The 17,701-nt window shown below is 34.2% G+C and overlaps 2 protein-coding genes across 6 annotated transcripts; both read left to right on the forward strand.

Annotated features, from left to right (window-relative positions):
- The first annotated feature begins 2,842 nt into the window (after positions 1 to 2,842).
- LOC140966040 (protein PAT1 homolog 2-like) lies at positions 2,843 to 8,460 on the forward strand. Of its 2 annotated transcripts, XM_073426326.1 has the most exons (6): positions 2,843 to 3,162; positions 3,390 to 3,500; positions 3,546 to 3,601; positions 4,214 to 4,270; positions 4,730 to 4,811; positions 6,040 to 8,460. In XM_073426326.1, the coding sequence occupies exons 1-6, from the start codon at positions 3,099 to 3,101 to the stop codon at positions 8,127 to 8,129; spliced, it is 2,460 nt and encodes an 819-aa protein (XP_073282427.1). In that variant the 5' UTR covers positions 2,843 to 3,098; the 3' UTR covers positions 8,130 to 8,460. The 2 variants fall into 2 exon arrangements, with proteins under 2 accessions (XP_073282427.1, XP_073282426.1); XM_073426325.1 differs by having other exon boundaries at positions 2,845 to 3,162; positions 3,390 to 3,601.
- Positions 8,461 to 12,246: 3,786 nt separating this feature from the next.
- On the forward strand, positions 12,247 to 17,523 carry LOC140966038 (polyamine oxidase 2-like). Of its 4 annotated transcripts, none has more exons than XM_073426318.1 (11): positions 12,247 to 12,741; positions 13,925 to 14,146; positions 14,392 to 14,486; positions 14,562 to 14,650; positions 14,727 to 14,840; positions 15,146 to 15,233; positions 15,560 to 15,645; positions 15,730 to 15,832; positions 16,111 to 16,208; positions 16,306 to 16,735; positions 17,114 to 17,523. In XM_073426318.1, exons 1-11 carry the CDS (start codon positions 12,699 to 12,701, stop codon positions 17,420 to 17,422), a joined length of 1,677 nt encoding a protein of 558 aa, XP_073282419.1. In that variant the 5' UTR covers positions 12,247 to 12,698; the 3' UTR covers positions 17,423 to 17,523. The 4 variants fall into 4 exon arrangements, with proteins under 4 accessions (XP_073282419.1, XP_073282420.1, XP_073282421.1 ...); XM_073426319.1 differs by having other exon boundaries at positions 12,248 to 13,962; positions 14,049 to 14,146; XM_073426320.1 differs by lacking the exon at positions 13,925 to 14,146 and having other exon boundaries at positions 12,248 to 12,741; positions 14,377 to 14,486.
- The last annotated feature ends 178 nt before the right edge of the window (positions 17,524 to 17,701 follow it).

Raw genomic sequence — 17,701 nt, forward strand, 5'->3', positions numbered from 1 at the left:
AAAACTCATGTGAGACAGTCTCACAGGTCAATTTTGTGAAATAGATATTTTATATGGGTCACCCACGAAAAAATATTATTTTTTATATCAAATATATTAATTTTTATTGTAAATATGGACAGAATTGATCCGTCTCACGAATAAAGATCCGTGAGACCGTCTTATGAAATACCTACTCACGTGGGATGATTCAACTCATTCTTATTTATAATGAAAAAAATATTTTTGACATAAAAAGTTGTATTTTTCACAAGATTAGTTGGGTAAGATATCTGTCTAACAAATTTACTAATGAGATGGTTTCATATGAATTTTAGTGGACAAATTATTATATAAAATAAAATTTTAACGAATTAAAGCTTAAAAATAACACATAAAATATTTATCCTCTAAATTTAATCCGTTCAATCTACCTATTTGAATTCTATAAAAATATTTGAAATTTTATAAAATAAAAAACCCATCTTTGTGATTCTTTTACACCTTATGGAGTATTTATTTATTGATTCATATTATACATGCCAGCAATCCACAAATACGATAATTCATGTGCACGTATTTTAACAAGATTAAATATCCTTTAAAATATTTAAATTACTGATCATGATTAAAAAAATCATTTAATCGTTTTTAGAATTTACTAAAATAAATACTTATAATAACTTTTACTGAATGGAATAAATTATATTTTTGTTCCTCAATTAAAATAATCAAAGCAGTTACTCGTTTAACATAGAATAATATAGTATAGATAATCAATTAATTGAAGCGATATTACTTATACACGTGAATTTATTCGTTCATCGTCTTTTCACTTTATTTTATTTAATTATCTTTTTGTAAAAAAATGCAGTTGACTTCTAATGTACATCAACATTATAGATATGATATATGGACAATTAATATTTGGTGATCCACGTAATACTCAGCTCAGGACTAGGTCTTTTCTATCTTTCTCGTTATTTTGATTCTTCTACTGGTCGGGTAGAGTTATTACGTTATGTGAATCATGGTTTCTAAACACAGACGTTTTCTCTGACTTTGTCCATGTCAACAAAAAATTCGAATTACCTCGACTTTTTTAGAATATGTCCGAGTCAAATTGCAATGATTCGACACAAAAATGAGAAATATAAAAAAAATTTGTGATATTGTTTCACAGATCAATTTGTGATACGGATCTCTAATTCTGATACCTCGTGGATGAGCCCACTAGGGTTAGGTCCAAACTATATTTGGGACCCCTAGCCCATCCCAGCCAATGTGGAAAGCCCATCACGAGCTCAGATATTTTTCTATAAATATCAGGTTTGATAGTTCAATTCATTCCTTCAAAATATTGTTTTTCAGCAGCATCCTTAGCTATTCTCTCTTTATATCCTCAGTCTCTGACTCGAGCGTCGGATGGACTACGCCGGGACACCCTCCCGTCCCTCTTTTTAACAAGATTCTTCGTGATTTCAGGCTTATAGCTAATTCGAAGCCTGCGCTGGGACTAACATCACCTGCTGAAATTAGACAATAAATTTTCAATGAGTATCACTAAATTATAAATAATTTCTTAGTATTTTTAATTGAATTGTGGACGCATAAATTGGTTGATTCAAAACACTTTGATGGAAAGCCCACGCAAATTTTTGGCGTACTTGCCACTCAACTGGTTCGCCATTAATTTAAAGAATTAGGTGTCGACCATTATGAATTATTAACCACACAATCTTTTATAATACAAAACTACTCCAAATATACTTCAATTTCAAAAATACATTTGTAATAATTTTATAATCCCAAAAACAACGTAATAATTTTATAATCCAAAAAAAAAATAGTGTTTTGATCTGTTTTTTGCTCTTCCAATTTTGTCCTATATGATACCAATATTATACTTTTGTTTTTATTTTTTAATTACAACAATTCAAATAGCACTTTAGTCCCTCGATAATTTATCAAATTTCACTTTAGTCCCTCGATAATTATTAAAAAAAACTGTACACACGCACCGCGTGAGCAAATTAGCTAATAATAATAAAAATTGAAATAATGATTTTGTTTTATTCTTTCCTTCTCGAAAACAAAAGGTTTGTTTTTTGTGACATTGGATAAATTTGTTTGGCAATAATAGTTGAAGCTTGACAATGAGGCTTACCAAAGTTTCAGTTTCTATATGTGTGTGAAGAGGGTAATCTTTAGCCTTATTTGTCTTTAGAGGCTATATTCTTCGATAGATGAATATGTCCATCGATTGTTCAAATTTTCACATGTATTTAAAATTTATATTATTCGAATTAATATTTGAATATTAAGTTTTTCAGAACAAAGCGAAGTAGTTATCGATGATTTTTTATATTATTATATTTATATAATTTCGTCTTAAATGTATAAATTTATTTGTTTTGTTTTGTTTTTTTTTTAATCCTATTCTAGGGGTATGAGAACTCGAACCTAGTCACTACAAAGGAAAACAAGGTGAGATCATTAGAGCTAAAGCTCGGTCTCATTTGTTTTTTCACACTATATAAATTAATAAAGTTTGTTTTATAACAAGAAATTAGGACAAGAATAAAAAGAGAAACAAAGTGAGATCATTAGAGCTAAAGCTCGGTCTCATTTGTTTTTCACACTATATAAATTAATAAAGTTTGTTTTGTAACAAGAAATTAGGGCAAGAATACAAAGAGAAACAAAGTGAGATCGTTAGAGCTAAAACTCAGTCTCATTTGTTTTTCACATTATATAAATTAATAAAGTTTGTTTTATAAAAAGAAATTAGGGCATGAATATTAAAGGGATCCCATATGTAGAAACTACCACGTAAGCCACTAAAGGAGCGATGAATATCTAATTGAATAAACAAATTGACTCTCTCTTTCGTGGAAACGAGCATCAAATTCATCCTCTCTTCACATGAATTATATACATAATATTCGCACATACAAAGCAACAGATTCCCCTCTCACTACACGCGACAACTAACCGCTCGCCATGTGAGCTGCTTCTAAACCCTAGATTATCCCAGAAATCCCAGTTGGGGATTGGAAAGGAGGAGGGATTTGGTTGCAATGTTCGGTTTTTAGCTTTTCCTTGTTGATTTCTTGATTATGGAGAGATGCGATGAAAAAGATTTTACGGACTTCTCCGACCCTTCAAGCAGCTCCATCTCTGGTTCGCGCTGAGCTTCCCATCTCGTTTCTTTTCCCCTTATCTACAACGATCCACTTTTTGTCTATCTATATCAATATATATATGATTTGTTATTTAAAAGAAATGCCCTTTTAGGACTATTTAGGCATATGTTTGGTTTTGGTTAGAAGATAATTAGTTTTAAGCTTGCTGGATTTACCGTTGCAGTTTCCTGATCATGGTTTTGTTTTTTATTCTTCGTGGTGCAGATAGCGCGCTGTTTGATGCGTCCCAGTATGATTTTTTTGGAAACGATGTAATAGGTGATGTCGAAATAGGGGGTTTGGAAGATGAAGAAGCTGGTGTTCGTGTGATTGGAGGTGGATTTGGTGGAGATGAAGAAGCTGGTGTTCCTGTGATTGGAGGTGGATTTGGTGGTGATGTGGAGTTGCACCAGTATCATCTTTTTGATAAAGATGAGGTACAGGAATATAATTGTAAAATATTTGATGTACGAATATTATTTGTATGGACTATAACGTTTAGACTTTAGCGATTCATAGATTTGGCTCTTGAATTATAACATTCTCGGTGTTTGCTTTCTGTGAGGAATTCCCTGTTTGGAAATTCAAAGACGCGTGTAAATTATTACCATCTCATTCATGGTTACTACTTACTATAATACTATTTATGAGAGAATTACTAAGGGCTTCTTGATTTTGCACATGCTATACTAAGTCGATAGCTTGCTAGTTACTGCTAATTGCTTCATCCATGATAAAAAAAAAAAAAAAATTTCCTTTTCGTGTTCGCTATCCCAGGCTTTCTCCGTGCTGCTAGAATTATAGACTGATTGAACCATTCATTTGATTCTCGGTATTGATCTCACATACATTTCATAATTTATACAATAATGGCCTCGGTTCTTGACTCCTATATACTTTTCAGCATCTCAATGTTTTGAATCTGCATACATGGATGTTGTATTTTGTGTTATTATCTGTAACAGTGGGTTTTAATGCATACGTTTGTTCTGGAAGTTATTTGCATGGAGTGATTGGCCTACTGATTGAACTTTATTTACATTTCTCAGGGATCAGGATTTGGATCATTATCTGATATGGATGATTTGACTACTACATTTGCGAAGGTAAGCTGCCACATAACCAATATTTTTCAAGCCAAATAAGAAAATGAAATTTGGGGTGCGGTGCGGTGCGGTGCCTTGTCTGTTAAGGACAACCTGATTTTCATTTTTTTTGTGCGTGCACAATATTTTGTAACTTATCTTTATCGAATTTTGAGAACCATGAGCGTGGCTTAAGAAAAGAAAACAACATAGAACAGGATGATTGAGAAACTCCTATCTTGTTGTGGGCATTTGACTAGACAGTAAATGCTCGTCAAATAGGTATATTTTTGGGTAAGCATAATCCAAAGTAAACTATGGAATACTGAAATTTTCTCAACTGATAAATATGGTAAAAAAATGTAATTGAAAGTACTTTTACTGACACAGAAAATTAAAGGAACTTCATTTCTAATTGTTTTGTCCATTCAATTTATTGCTTGTTCTGTTTTTTCATTTGCCTCGATTATAATTTCACAGTTGAACAAAGTTGTTTCTGGACCCAGACATCCTGGAGTAATCGGTGATCGGGGATCTGGATCTGGATCGTTTTCAAGGGAGAGTTAGTTCTTGTCTTTTTCTTTATTGTAGAATCACTCCCATTTTTCTTCATGTTATTTGCTGTATTGTAAGTATTATATGGTCAATTCTTCATACCCATATCTTGTTAGGAATGACAAAATCTTTTCCGTCCTGAATATCGAGCCAGACTTGCTCCACGCTGTCACATGCTAGTGTGAAATTTAGAAATTACTGTGGTGTTTAGTTGGGCTTAAAGCTCGATCCAACTCAAAAAAGATTTGACGTATTTTTGAAATTGTTTTTGGATATGAACGTTGATTTGATACATTACGAGTAATATTGTGTTGTGACTAAGTGAAAAGAGCATAGTAAAATAATGATTCTCTAAGGAAGATAAAGTGCACGATATTGATTTTATTAATTTTTTTTAACAGAATATTTAGTTCGAGTGTTTGAAAATTGTGTTTTCTTCGTATAACCTTCGGCAAAAATCAAATGCTTTTGTGAACATCCTGCGCTGTTATAATTCTTTACTGCCATGACCTGTGCTGGACATCGATGCCACTTTTATTTTAAATCATGTACATGGAAGGATCGTTGTGCAGTCGTGTACTGAAATAGTGTTATTGTTCTGGAATACTGATGTAACTTTGCTATTCATTCAAGTTTCCCATTATTGCGTGATCTAATCCAATCAGGATGGTTGTGCTTCTAGGGGCTTCAACCACGTACTTGATTAATCGCAAAATGTAATGAAATGAGTTAGGATCACATTATTGATCTAGTAGGAAATTATTGTAGCCACATTTTTTTAAATTAAACCAAAACCTTTTTAACTCTGAGTGCAGTTGTTCACTAGTTTTGCAAATACCAAGGGAGACCATCTTAATCTCAAGCTTAGAGATAGAAAAACGATGTTTGAGCAACGGTGGGTTTTCCTAAATGTTTTTAGATATCTGTATAGAAAGTTTATCTGGGTGTCTAACTTCAAGGTTTTTCCTCTATGTGATCTGTTCTAAATATGGTTTATTTATATTGCTTTTCTGTTGATTCTCATTTTATATCTTTTCATCGCTATCTAATTTCATTGTGGATGGTAGCATCATATAATTTTTGTGTGTATGTGTGTTGTGTATGAGGTTTAGAAAATATAAACTCAAAACTTTTGAATTTTCTTTATTTTAAGATAGATTTCTTGAAAATATCCTTATACATATCATTATTATTGGGCCTTTTGGTGCTCTCTGATTAATGCTATTTTACTTCAGGTTCATCAGCTACAGAATGGGCACGAGAGACTGATTTTCCCGATTGGCTTGACCATCACATGTCTGACTCAGAATGTTACGAGGAAAGTAAGAGATGGTCATCGCATCCTCGTCACTCTTCGATATATCATCCGGAACCAAAACCATTATACAGAGCATCGTCATACCCTGAGCAGCAGCCGCAACAGCTGCAACACTATAATAGCGAGCCTATTTTAGTACCTGAGTCATCTTTCACTTCCTTCCCTCTCCCAGTATCTCAACAAGCTCTATTGAGTAATTCTCATCACCTTAATTTTTCATCTTTAACTGGTGGAACGCAGTCACCCCTCTCTGCATTGAACAACTCTGCATTGTCTAATCGTTCTCTCTCTCTTGGTGGTATCCCAAGAGGGTTCCGTAATAGTATTTCAAACATGTCACTCCTGGCCTCACCCAATATATCATGTAATGCGCGTCTGCAAAACCACTGGAATAGCCATGCTGGTCTTCTTCATGGGGATAATTCGATCCTCTTAAATAATATTTTACAGCATCAGTATCAAAATGGACTATTACCATCTCAGCTGATGTCTCCACAACAGCAGAGATTGCAGTTTTCATTTCAACCATCATTAGCTCATTTTTCAGCTATGCAATCTCGCTTATTTAATACCTTTCCTACACCAGCACCCTTTAGTAAATCTGGTTCCATTGATAAGAGGGAGTTAAAACCTAAACCAGTACAAAAAGGTAGACACACAGTGCGATTCTCTGACCAAGGACCTGATGCTAGTAGTAAAAAAAGTGACAGTCACACATTACATTTCAGATCAAAGCACATGACTGCTGAAGAAATAGAGAGCATTCTTAAATTGCAGCATGCTGCAACCCATGGTAATGACTTGTATGTGGATGATTATTACCATCAAGCTTGTATTGCCAAGAAATCTTCTGAAACAAGGTCGAAATATCGATTCTGCCCATCTCACCCAAAGGAGCAATCTTCCCGGTCTCGTAACAGTTCTGAGTCACAACCACATCTCCATGTGGATGTTCTTGGACGGGTATGTTTTTCTTCAGTTCGCCGTCCTCACCCACTTCTTGAAGTTGACCCTCCTCCCATTGCTTGTGGTGATGTTAGCGCGAATCAGAAATTATCTGAAAAGCCTTTGGAACAGGAACCAATGCTTGCAGCAAGGGTGACAATCGAGGATGGCCTATGTCTACTTCTGGATGTGGATGATATTGACAGGATCTTACAGTTTACTCAACCCCAAGATGGTGGAAAGCAGCTTAGGAGAAAGCGCCACACTCTGCTAGAAGGCTTAGCAGCCTCTCTTCAGCTCGTTGACCCACTTGGAAGAGGAGGCAATACTGTTGGGTTGTCTCCCAAGGATGATACCGTGTTTCTTCGTTTGGTTTCTCTATCCAAGGGTCGAAAACTCATCTCTAGATTTCTTCAACTTCTTTTACCAGGTAGCGAGCTTGCTCGAATAGTCTGCATGGCCATTTTCCGCCATTTAAGATTTATATTCGGGATCCTTCCCTCTGATCCAGAAGCTGTTATTACCGTCAACAAACTTGCTGACACAGTCTCTACTTGTGTTAATGGTATGGATCTTAATTCACTCAGTGCTTGTCTAGCTGCCGTCGTTTGTTCCTTGGAACAGCCACCTCTTCGTCCAGTAGGCGGCCCTGCTGGTGATGGTGCCTCTGTCATCTTGAAGACTGTTCTCGAAAGAGCGACTCACTTATTAAAAGATCCTCATTTGGCCCGCAACTTCTGTATACCAAATCCTACCCTATGGCAGGCTTCATTTGATGCCTTCTTTGGTCTTCTGACAAAGTACTGTGTGAATAAATATGACAGCATTGTGCAATCATTAATCACTCAAAATCCTCCACACGCACTGGTAATTGATGCAGAAGCTGCAAATGCTATAAGCAGGGAGATGCCGGTCGAACTTTTACGTGCTAGTCTCCCACACACTGAGGAGAATCAGAAGAAACTGTTGCTGAATTTTGCTCAGCGATCCATGCCTGTTACCGGATTTAGCACTCATGGCGGAAGTAGCAGCCAAATAAATCCAGAATCAGTTAAAGGTTAGCAGTGACTTTGGCAAAGTTGCAAGTGGAACTGTGCATAGTAGATGCTGATCTGAAGGCCGATCCGTTTATGTGCTTTTATTATTGTCAAAGCATGATGCATTCTTTAGGTATGTTTTTATTGCCTAAAGTTCTACTATTAGCTATATTTAGTGTCTTAAGTCTCCTCCTTGCCCCCTAGCCCTGTCTACCCCTTGTTTTCTATGTTTAGGTCAGGGTTATGTTCTGCTAATTTGGATGAACATAATACCTAGCATAATTGTGTTTTATGTAAAACCTCTCGAAAACTCGGTAACAATACCCTTTTGAATGTGATGACAAAGGGCTTCGTTTATTGCTGTTTTTTTAACTTGGGATAGAACCTGGAACTTGAGAAGGGTGAATTTATGCACATCTTTTAGGTGGTTGGGGTGGGGGGGGGGGGGGGGGGGGGGGGGGGGGGGNGTGGTGGTGGTGGTGAACGAGAAAATTTTATATTTTCTTAACAGAAAGTAGCATCAAGTTGTCATCGAGAAAAGATAGAAGCTCGATTAACAGGACCGGAATGAATGAATTTGGTGTTTTGCTGTACACATTTACTTAATTTGTACCAGTTGCGAAGATTTGGATCCTGTTTTTCCTGGGAAACTCGAATGAATAATTTACAACGTTTTTGTTTATGATTAGTTTATGCGGCTATGCCTTTTCCCTTTTTATTATATATAATATAATTAGGGATAATTGTATTTTGTCGTGTATGATTTCTTCTTGTGATCATTTATGTTATCAAATTTTAATCTTAATTTGATATCTTTTGATTTTTGTTCATTTATAGAATTTTTCATCGGAATGCTGATGTGATATCATATAGTCAATGCAACGTCGGAAAAAAGACTAAAATTGCCTTAAAAAAAAACTAAGAAAGCATAGCTGATTTCTGACTCCTGTTCACAAATATGTGACATTGATTACATATTTTACATTCCATCCAATAAATATGGGTTTTCTAGAAGAATAACAAAAGATTGTAAGGGCGATATATATTACAATTAAAATTGATTGCTTTGTAATAATGTGGAACGTCTTAGAAATGTTGAAAGTTGAAATTAAAATAATGACAGTAAATTGTAATGGGACGCACGAAAATGAGGATGATTATTTTGGAGGAAAAAAATGAAATGTTTTTATAAAAAAAAAATTACAAAAAATTTATAAAATGTTTTAAATGGTGTTTTAGGTATAAATGTGTTTGAATAACTATTATTCTATAAAAATATTGTTAGGATTGATGAGATGTTTGATTATTTTAAAAACATAAATAAACATCTCTCAAATGTTTTTTAACTATATTTGGATAACATTTTTAATAAAATATTTTTCAAAAATCTTATCCAAACTTATACTTTGAGTTTTTAAAATTTATAAAACATTAAGAAAAAATTTTAAAATACTTTTTTAAACGAATTCAAAAGGTGAGGAGTGAGTCATGTGAGACCGTCTCACGGATCTTAATCTGTGAGACGGGTCAACCCTACCCATATTCACAATAAAAAGTAATACTTTTTCATGGATGACCCAAATAAGAGACTCGTCTCATAAATACGACTCGTGAGACCGTCTCACGCAAGTTTTTGTCAAAAGTGAGATATTTCATTTTAATTTTTGGGAAGGGAGAATGGGTGCTTGTAAAATAATTCCCGGACCATGAATTTATAATATGGTAATAAATCCAAGAAAATTATTTAGTTAGAAGAAAAAGAAACTTACTTTTATTTTGTTTTGATAAAATGGCCATTTCATTATGAGTTAGTCTATCTTTCAACGAGGTAATTCTCATTATATTATAATATCATTAGATCGTATGATTCTATCATATTTTAATAGAAATTGATATCACGTGACGATAATTCAATGACCGAAGTGAGCTAAATAAATTACTAACCCAACTAGTTATATTAGTTGAGATTATTGGGCTTTTGCACATTTATGGTGAAATAAAGTCGATTTGGTTTATTGTTTTTAAATCGTTGCACTCACTTTCAAGAGACGCATGCATTCGAGATTATTGATGCGTGTACGTATTTGCCATTATAATATCCTTACGTGAGCGAATTGAAATGGGTTTGGAGTTTTGGACGACTACAAAAAACTTTGATAAAAGATAAATACTTATTAAATTTAGATTTTGATTCTCTACATTATTAAACTTTAGTTTATTTTGTATTTTTGTAAATATTATTATTTTTCCGATACGTCAACGTAATGTTTATTTGACGTGTGACGCGCAAGTGTTAACACCATGATGAAATTTTTTAAAAAATTGAAATATATTAGAATAAAACACGATTTTGACAAAATAGATGGTCAAGATTATAAATAGACAAATACATACGATCAAAATGGTGATTTTCTAAAAATATTGAAACTTGAATATTTGATAGGATAATAATAATTATATGGAACGAATTAAGATATCATTGAAACCTTAAAAGTTAAATAAAGCAATATATATTTCTAAAGAAATTATTTAATACAAAAAAAAAAATTTAGACACATGTTATAAATTTTAATAATTACTTGCATTCTTGATGTGCTATGTAATTAAGAAAATGGCATCCCAACAAATGTAGTTGTCCTTTTTTGACTATTTGATTTATGGTTTACTACGTCGCTAGCAACTCCTATACAATCTTTTATGCGGTAAAATTAATTACTATTTTCCATATAAATTGGGAATTAAAAAATGTTCTAAATTAATGAGAATAAATATAAAATGTTATTTGATATTATAAAAAATATTTTTTAATTGGTCATATTACATGCTAACGTATTATTTAATAATATTAGAACTATAATATTTTAGAATTTATCATACAATAACATCCAAATATTTGGTAGTTAAATCATTAGCATGTCACCAAAAACCACTTTAGAATGTTGTTATCACGTAAAACTATGATTATACAAGTGATTTTAACCGCATAAAGTATATGCTTCCAAAAATATTCTAATTAAATTATCATTTGATAAAAGCCAATAAAAATATTTAAAAAAATTAGCTATATTAAGTGTATGATGATAATGCTTGGATTAATTATTACAATTATTATATAAAAAATTTCTAATAATTTTGAAATAAAAATATATTATTACAAAATTCTAAGTTATCATATAGATATATTAAAATTTTATGATTACAATTTACAAGAGCAAAATACTCTCAATTTCATACAACACAAAAATTCTTTTATACCATCTATTTCGTCTCTTGTGAAAAAAATTTCATTTCCTGATAAAATTTGTATATTCTTAAAACTAAAACATTAAAATAATTCTTATGACCACCATATATTTTAGAGTAGCTCTCTTGTGAGACGGTCTCACGAATATTTATCTGTGAGACGGGTCAACCTTATCGATATTCACAATCAAAAGTAATACTCTTAGCATTAAAAATAATATTTTTTCATGGATGACCCAAATAAGAGAGCTGTCTTACAAAATACGACCCGTGAGACTGTCTCACACAAGTTTTTCCTATATTTTATTGATTGATAAAACTTGTCTAAATTGAATTAACCATATGGAATTTTACAAAATCTTATCCAAATTTAATTACAAGAAGATTTGTTTTAATCTTATTCAAATTTGACTCCAAGAAAATTTATGCTCATAAGGTATATATAAACTTCACAACCATTGGATTTATATTTTGAGTAGGTCTCTTATGAGACGATCTTAGGAATCTTTATCTGTGAGACGGGTCAATCCTACAGATATTCACAATAAAAAATAATATTCTTAGCATAAAAGTAATAATTTTTAATGTATGACCCAAATAAGAGATCTGTCTCACAAATTACGACTCGTGAGACCGTCTCACACAAGTTTTTGTCTTATACTTTTTTAGTTAAGAGACTTTTCGGATTTCTTATATTTTTATGAGGTTTTAAATATATAAAAAAAAAACTATCATGTTGAATAATTTTGTAAAATAAATTTTCGATATGACTTATAAAAAATAAATCAGATCAACCGTCTCAAGACAAAAATCATGATCTTTTATATATACAATCGTGTCTGTAGATACGTACATAAACCCGTGACATGACCATGCTCTATAAATAAAACCCCGATTCACTTCCACTACCACAAACACTCTTCGTTGCCCCAACTTTAACTCTTTCCTCGGTCGAAAAGTACTCTGCATTCAAAGTTGGCGCAATATCTGCGCATAATTTGCTTCTGATTCTTCAATATTTTGTGATCGTAACTTGATTTGAGCTACCTTAATTAAACTTGATTCCTTTTTTCTTTCTCTTTGTTTTTTTGCGTTGATCGATCGAGGAGTTGTTTGGAAGACGCATGAGTGGGTTGGTCAAGCTGGGTATCTCTTCGATTTCCAACCATTTCATTACTTTCATCATTCCTTACTCCAAGTCGAACACTTTCTTGTTGTTCATATTGCTGTTGAGATTATCGAAGCTTCTGTTGAGTCAGAGATTAAGATTGAACGATATTTCCATTGATCTTGATTTCGATTGTGTTTGCTGTTAACTTTTCGACGCAATTTTTGTTGTTTAATTGGAAACATGAATTCACAGTGCAACAACAGTAATCTCCAATTGCAAGCAGGTGTGTTTTTGTATCTTTTTTCATCTATCTTTTCCTTTTTGATTGCTTTGGTTTTAGTATTTGCTCTGAACTTTGGATAAATGGTGAACCCGAACAATTCGATAATTCGAACAGTAACTAAAGAAGGGTTGGTTCGTTCCACAGGTCTATAGATCAACCAATTAAATAAAATTTAGGAGTAAAAGATCATCTTTTTTTAAGAAAATGATATGCGGAAAATAAGAATAATTTAGCTTTATGTAAAATTATCGGCAGAATCTTGGTTGTACGATGTTGACTTGGACCACTGGTTTTTTTGTATCTTCATTTGACTCGTTTGGTGAATCTTTCACCACAGGTTCGGGTCTGCCCAGAATTAATTAATATCTGAAAAATATTATGCAGGATGGGTATTTTACCCAGCATGGGTAATCGTTCTTCAACATAAAAATATCTCCAGCTGAACCATCATTTATGATTTTATTCGATACAAAAATTATTATTTACTCTTTGTAGAAACCCATAATTTTATACCACAACAAAAACAATTATGGGTTTCATATGTGGATGCTATATCTTTATTTTTATATTATATGTGACGCAATAAGTATTTAGATGCGAAAGAGTTGCGATTTATCATCTCAAATGATATTTGTTCCTCTCTTTCTCCCATGTCAGGTGGCAGTTTCAGTTTCTTTGCTTCGTGTCATGGGTTTCTCTAAACAAAAAATGTTCCTGCCATTAATTCGTAAAAACATAAATCCGAAAATGAACATTTCTTGGCACCTATCAGTAATATCATACAGACTGATTCGATAAACTTTCATGTCACGATCACTGTGCATGGATGTCGTATATTAAGCTGCAGGTTGGATTATTTTTTAATGGGGTCGAGAAGCATGGTAGATGGTAGTGGGAGGTGAGGTCTAAATGAGCTAGTGGGTGGGTTTTAACTTTTCAGTGACGAAGTGGGGTTAGGTACTGGTAGTTGGTAGTGGAATGGGTGATGGCATCATTTACAGGCTGGGTGCTGGGATGATTTTTTGGGTTTTTAAAGGGGGTGGGGACCATAAAGTTTGGTTAGGTCCGGTGAAGTGAAAAAGGTAATCGGGAAATGGGACAGGTTGAGATGTAAATTCTTTTTCCCCCTTAACTCACTGGGTGATACAATATTGCTCACCTTCAGGTTACTTCTTTATTTCAGAAACTAGTATATCTGAAGGCTACACGCCAAGGTTGGTGGTAAGCTCCTGCTGTCCTGCTTTGAATTTTACGCATTCTGTACATCCTATTTCGTTTCATATTGTAAATTTGATTGGGGATTCTAGGCAAAATAGTATGGTGGTTGTCCAGATACGGTTGGGTGTTCTTAACAGTTTCCAAGAATCAAACAAATTATATACGTCCTCATCAAGTAAATATTCAGGTGTGAAAATTGAGATGCAATGGATTAAAGTTCCCTAATTCACTAATTATCATTTGCCTTATTTGATACTTGTAATTCTTTTTGTGCTCTGTTATATTAATAAAAAATGGCAGAATACTTGTCATATGACAAATAATTCGTTCTTATTTAACCAGCTCTGCTACCCGTGCAACCTCGTTGGGTGGGAGGAGATATATGCTCTATCTTAGTCAATTTTTAAATTCTTTTAGCTATTTTCTACTCAGGAAGGAGGCATGCAGCCTCTCCTTCTGTCATTGTCATTGGCGCTGGTCTTTCTGGCATTGCAGCTGCGCGAGCTCTTCATGATACCTCTTTTCAGGTATAAACTTGGTATATATATTTGTATCAGTTTCATGATCATTGATAGTGGTCTTAAAAGTATGAGTTCTTCCAGGTAATTGTGCTGGAATCTCGGGATAGAATTGGCGGTAGAGTTCGAACTGACTATTCTCTTGGTTTCCCCGTTGATTTGGGTGCATCTTGGTAATTCAGTTCTATATACGTGGAGTCTCTGTTAGAGTGTTACCTTCTAACCTCCACCTGAACATCCTCGTTTTAGGTTGCATGGTGTTTGTAATGAGAATCCATTGGCACCTCTTATAGGAAAACTGGGGCTACCCCTTTATCGCACGAGCGAGGATAACTCAGTTTTGTATGACCATGATCTGGAGAGGTTATTTTTTGGCCTTTCAACTTGTTATATGATCATCTTCAAGATGATGAACGTGTTCCATTCATTTTCTGCCAATCATATAGTTTGTATGTGAAATCCACTTCAAAAGAAAAAAATACACTTCATAACTAAGGCAACTCATTGATAAATTTTAGTGAGAGTTTTTTAGACTATTTTCATTTTATTCCATCACAGTTTTCATGTAAGATCTTTTCTAATTTGTTTGCCAACAAACATTTGAAAATTCTTTTCTAGCATCACCGGGCAGTTTTTTTTGGTGGCTAATATATTATTTCTGTTTTCAGTTATGCCTTGTTCGATATGGATGGGAAAAAGGTTTCTCAAGAACTAGTATCAAAGGTTGGCAAAACATTTGAGAGCATACTGAAAGAGGCATGTTTTCCTCACCATCTTCTCCACTTCTTGCTGCGAATGTTATTTTTCACTGGAAATTCAATGTTTTTGGATTGGGTCTCTGTTGAATCTGGAATATTAAGAATAGGGTAAAGAGAAATAGTAAGAAAGATCAACATAACTCGTCCACAAGGCTTGCATCTTTTGACATAGATGCCGATGTGCCCAAACTTCTAGCTTTTTCTTGCCATCGTCACCCTTTATATATATATATAAATATTTTGGAGAAAAATATGAAAGGAAGTCGTAACATATATTCTCTATGTTTTTTTAACAGTTTTTTTTTTTTGCTGTGCCATCTGCAGACGGATGTAATACGACAGGATCATAGTGAGGACATGTCTATGCAACGTGCCATCTCCATTGTCTTGGAGCGGAGACCAGATTTAAGGTTTTATGATGTATAAACATGATTGTTCTCTGATTTATGTCTTTATAAGGCATTACAAAGTTTTTTTTAAAAATTGCATTACAGAATGGAGGGGCTTGCTCAAAAGGTGCTGCAGTGGTACATATGCAGAATGGAAGGGTGGTTTGCTGCAGATGCTGATACCATATCACTCAAATGTTGGGACCAGGTCATTTCCTCATCATTGTTTTCTTTCTGTCATTGTCAAAGATAATTTCAAATACATGAAACTAATTCTTGTGAATGTCTTCTTACATGTCATCTATTCTTTCACAAAAACATTTGAGACTCACCAAAACTAGAGAATATTGCTCCCTAAAACTTGCAAGAAGCTCCCTTGAGCCATTAGAGATGTTCCTAAAATCATTTGGAAATTAAGAGCATGAGCCCGAACTTTGCTTGTTGACCTGAGTGGTTAATACGTTTTGTAACATTTGGGTTTTACAGGAACAGTTGCTTCCCGGTGGTCATGGGCTTATGGTGCGGGGATATCTTCCTGTTATCAACACACTAGCCAAAGGCATCGACATTCGTTTAAGACACCGGTAAGAAATAGTTGGTTGCTCCTACCGATGGATTATTTTTCTTCTTCTCTACCCCATTTACTTCTAACTTGGCCTTTTGGTTTCTGTTTTATAAAAGAGTGACACAGATTTTTAGGCATCATAATGGAGTGAAAGTAACCGTTGAAGATGGGAGAACCTTTGTAGCGGATGCTGCAGTTGTCACTGTTCCTCTTGGTGTCCTCAAAGCAAATCGCATCAAGTTTGAGCCGAGATTGCCCGCGTGGAAGGAAGAGGCTATTAATGGCCTTGGAGTTGGGCTCGAGAATAAAATAGTCATGCACTTTGAAACCGTCTTTTGGCCAAATGTTGAATTCTTGGGAGTAGTTGCAGATACATCGTATGGGTGCAGTTATTTTCTTAATCTGAACAAGGCCACAGAGCATCCTGTCCTTGTTTACATGCCTGCAGGGCAACTGGCACGGGTCCTCGAGAAAATGTCTGATGAGGCTGCTGCTAATTTTGCTTTTGTTCAACTCAAAAGAATCCTTCCAAATGCTTCTCCACTGGTATTATTGTGTTTTCTATTTCTGTATTCAGGCTCTCTTTAATCTTTTTCTTTTTAACTTCTTGTGCATGTGAATAATCGAAAAAGGGGAACGAGTTTATTGAAGAAGAGAATTAAAATCTAGCAGAATTCTAGGAACAGCTGCTCCCGACAATTTCTACCTAGCTCTACCTCTAAAAGACACAATCTCTCATAGTGTGCCTTACACTTATAGTTAAATGCTACCCAGTTGTTTCATAATAGATTAATTTTTTTCTTCCAGGTTATCGCATAGTTTTGTCATTCTAGTAATTATTTAATAGTATTCGCAAAGCCGAACAATTTTATTTATTGAAACCGAAGAGCCTATCACACTGAATTCTTTCTATGAATCACGCAGATACAGTATCTAGTTTCTCGTTGGGGCTCGGACGAAGACTCATTGGGCTCCTACAGCTATGATGTTGTAGGCACACCCCATGATCTGTTTGAGAAGCTAAGAATCCCCGTCGATAACCTATTTTTCGCTGGAGAAGCTACGAGTTTGGATTACACAGGGGCTGTCCATGGTGCGTACTCCACTGGATTAATGGCAGCTGAGAATTGCAGAATGCGTGTCCTGGAACGGTATGGGGAGTTGGAACTTTTCCAGCCAGTCATGTGTAAGGAGGTTTCGGTTTCCATACCGCTGCAGATTTCTCGTATGTAACCTCAAGAGAGTAAGTTGTCGAAAATTTCTGGCATGGGAGATGGAGAGTTTGCTAACACATTAAACGTCTGATTGCTTTGTGAGTAATTGTGGAAATATGAAATATTCCAGAACGAATATGTGTTACTAAAGGAACCGCGAACACCACTCGTGTTAAATGAAATCTTTCAATCTACATATATATATTTCAAACAATCTTGCTCAATTTCTTTTTGCATTTGTGTATGTATATGTAAGATCTATCATGAAGGTAATGGTCGAGTTTACATTTTTGATGCC

Source organism: Primulina huaijiensis, unplaced genomic scaffold, assembly GCF_012295235.1.
Source record: "Primulina huaijiensis isolate GDHJ02 unplaced genomic scaffold, ASM1229523v2 scaffold20025, whole genome shotgun sequence".
Lineage (NCBI taxonomy): Eukaryota > Viridiplantae > Streptophyta > Magnoliopsida > Lamiales > Gesneriaceae > Primulina > Primulina huaijiensis.

Excerpts from the sequence above, each read along its gene's own strand:
- LOC140966040 (XM_073426325.1), top strand. The coding sequence starts at position 3,099 with ATGGAGAGATGCGATGAAAAAGATTTTACGGACTTCTCCGACCCTTCA. Across the intron at positions 3,602-4,213 it reads ATCTTTTTGATAAAGATGAG|GGATCAGGATTTGGATCATT; the intron begins GTACAGGAATAT and ends TACATTTCTCAG. Across the intron at positions 4,271-4,729 it reads TGACTACTACATTTGCGAAG|TTGAACAAAGTTGTTTCTGG; the intron begins GTAAGCTGCCAC and ends ATAATTTCACAG.
- LOC140966038 (XM_073426318.1), top strand. The coding sequence starts at position 12,699 with ATGAATTCACAGTGCAACAACAGTAATCTCCAATTGCAAGCAG. Across the intron at positions 14,147-14,391 it reads CTCATCAAGTAAATATTCAG|GAAGGAGGCATGCAGCCTCT; the intron begins GTGTGAAAATTG and ends TTTTCTACTCAG. Across the intron at positions 16,736-17,113 it reads TTCCAAATGCTTCTCCACTG|ATACAGTATCTAGTTTCTCG; the intron begins GTATTATTGTGT and ends TGAATCACGCAG.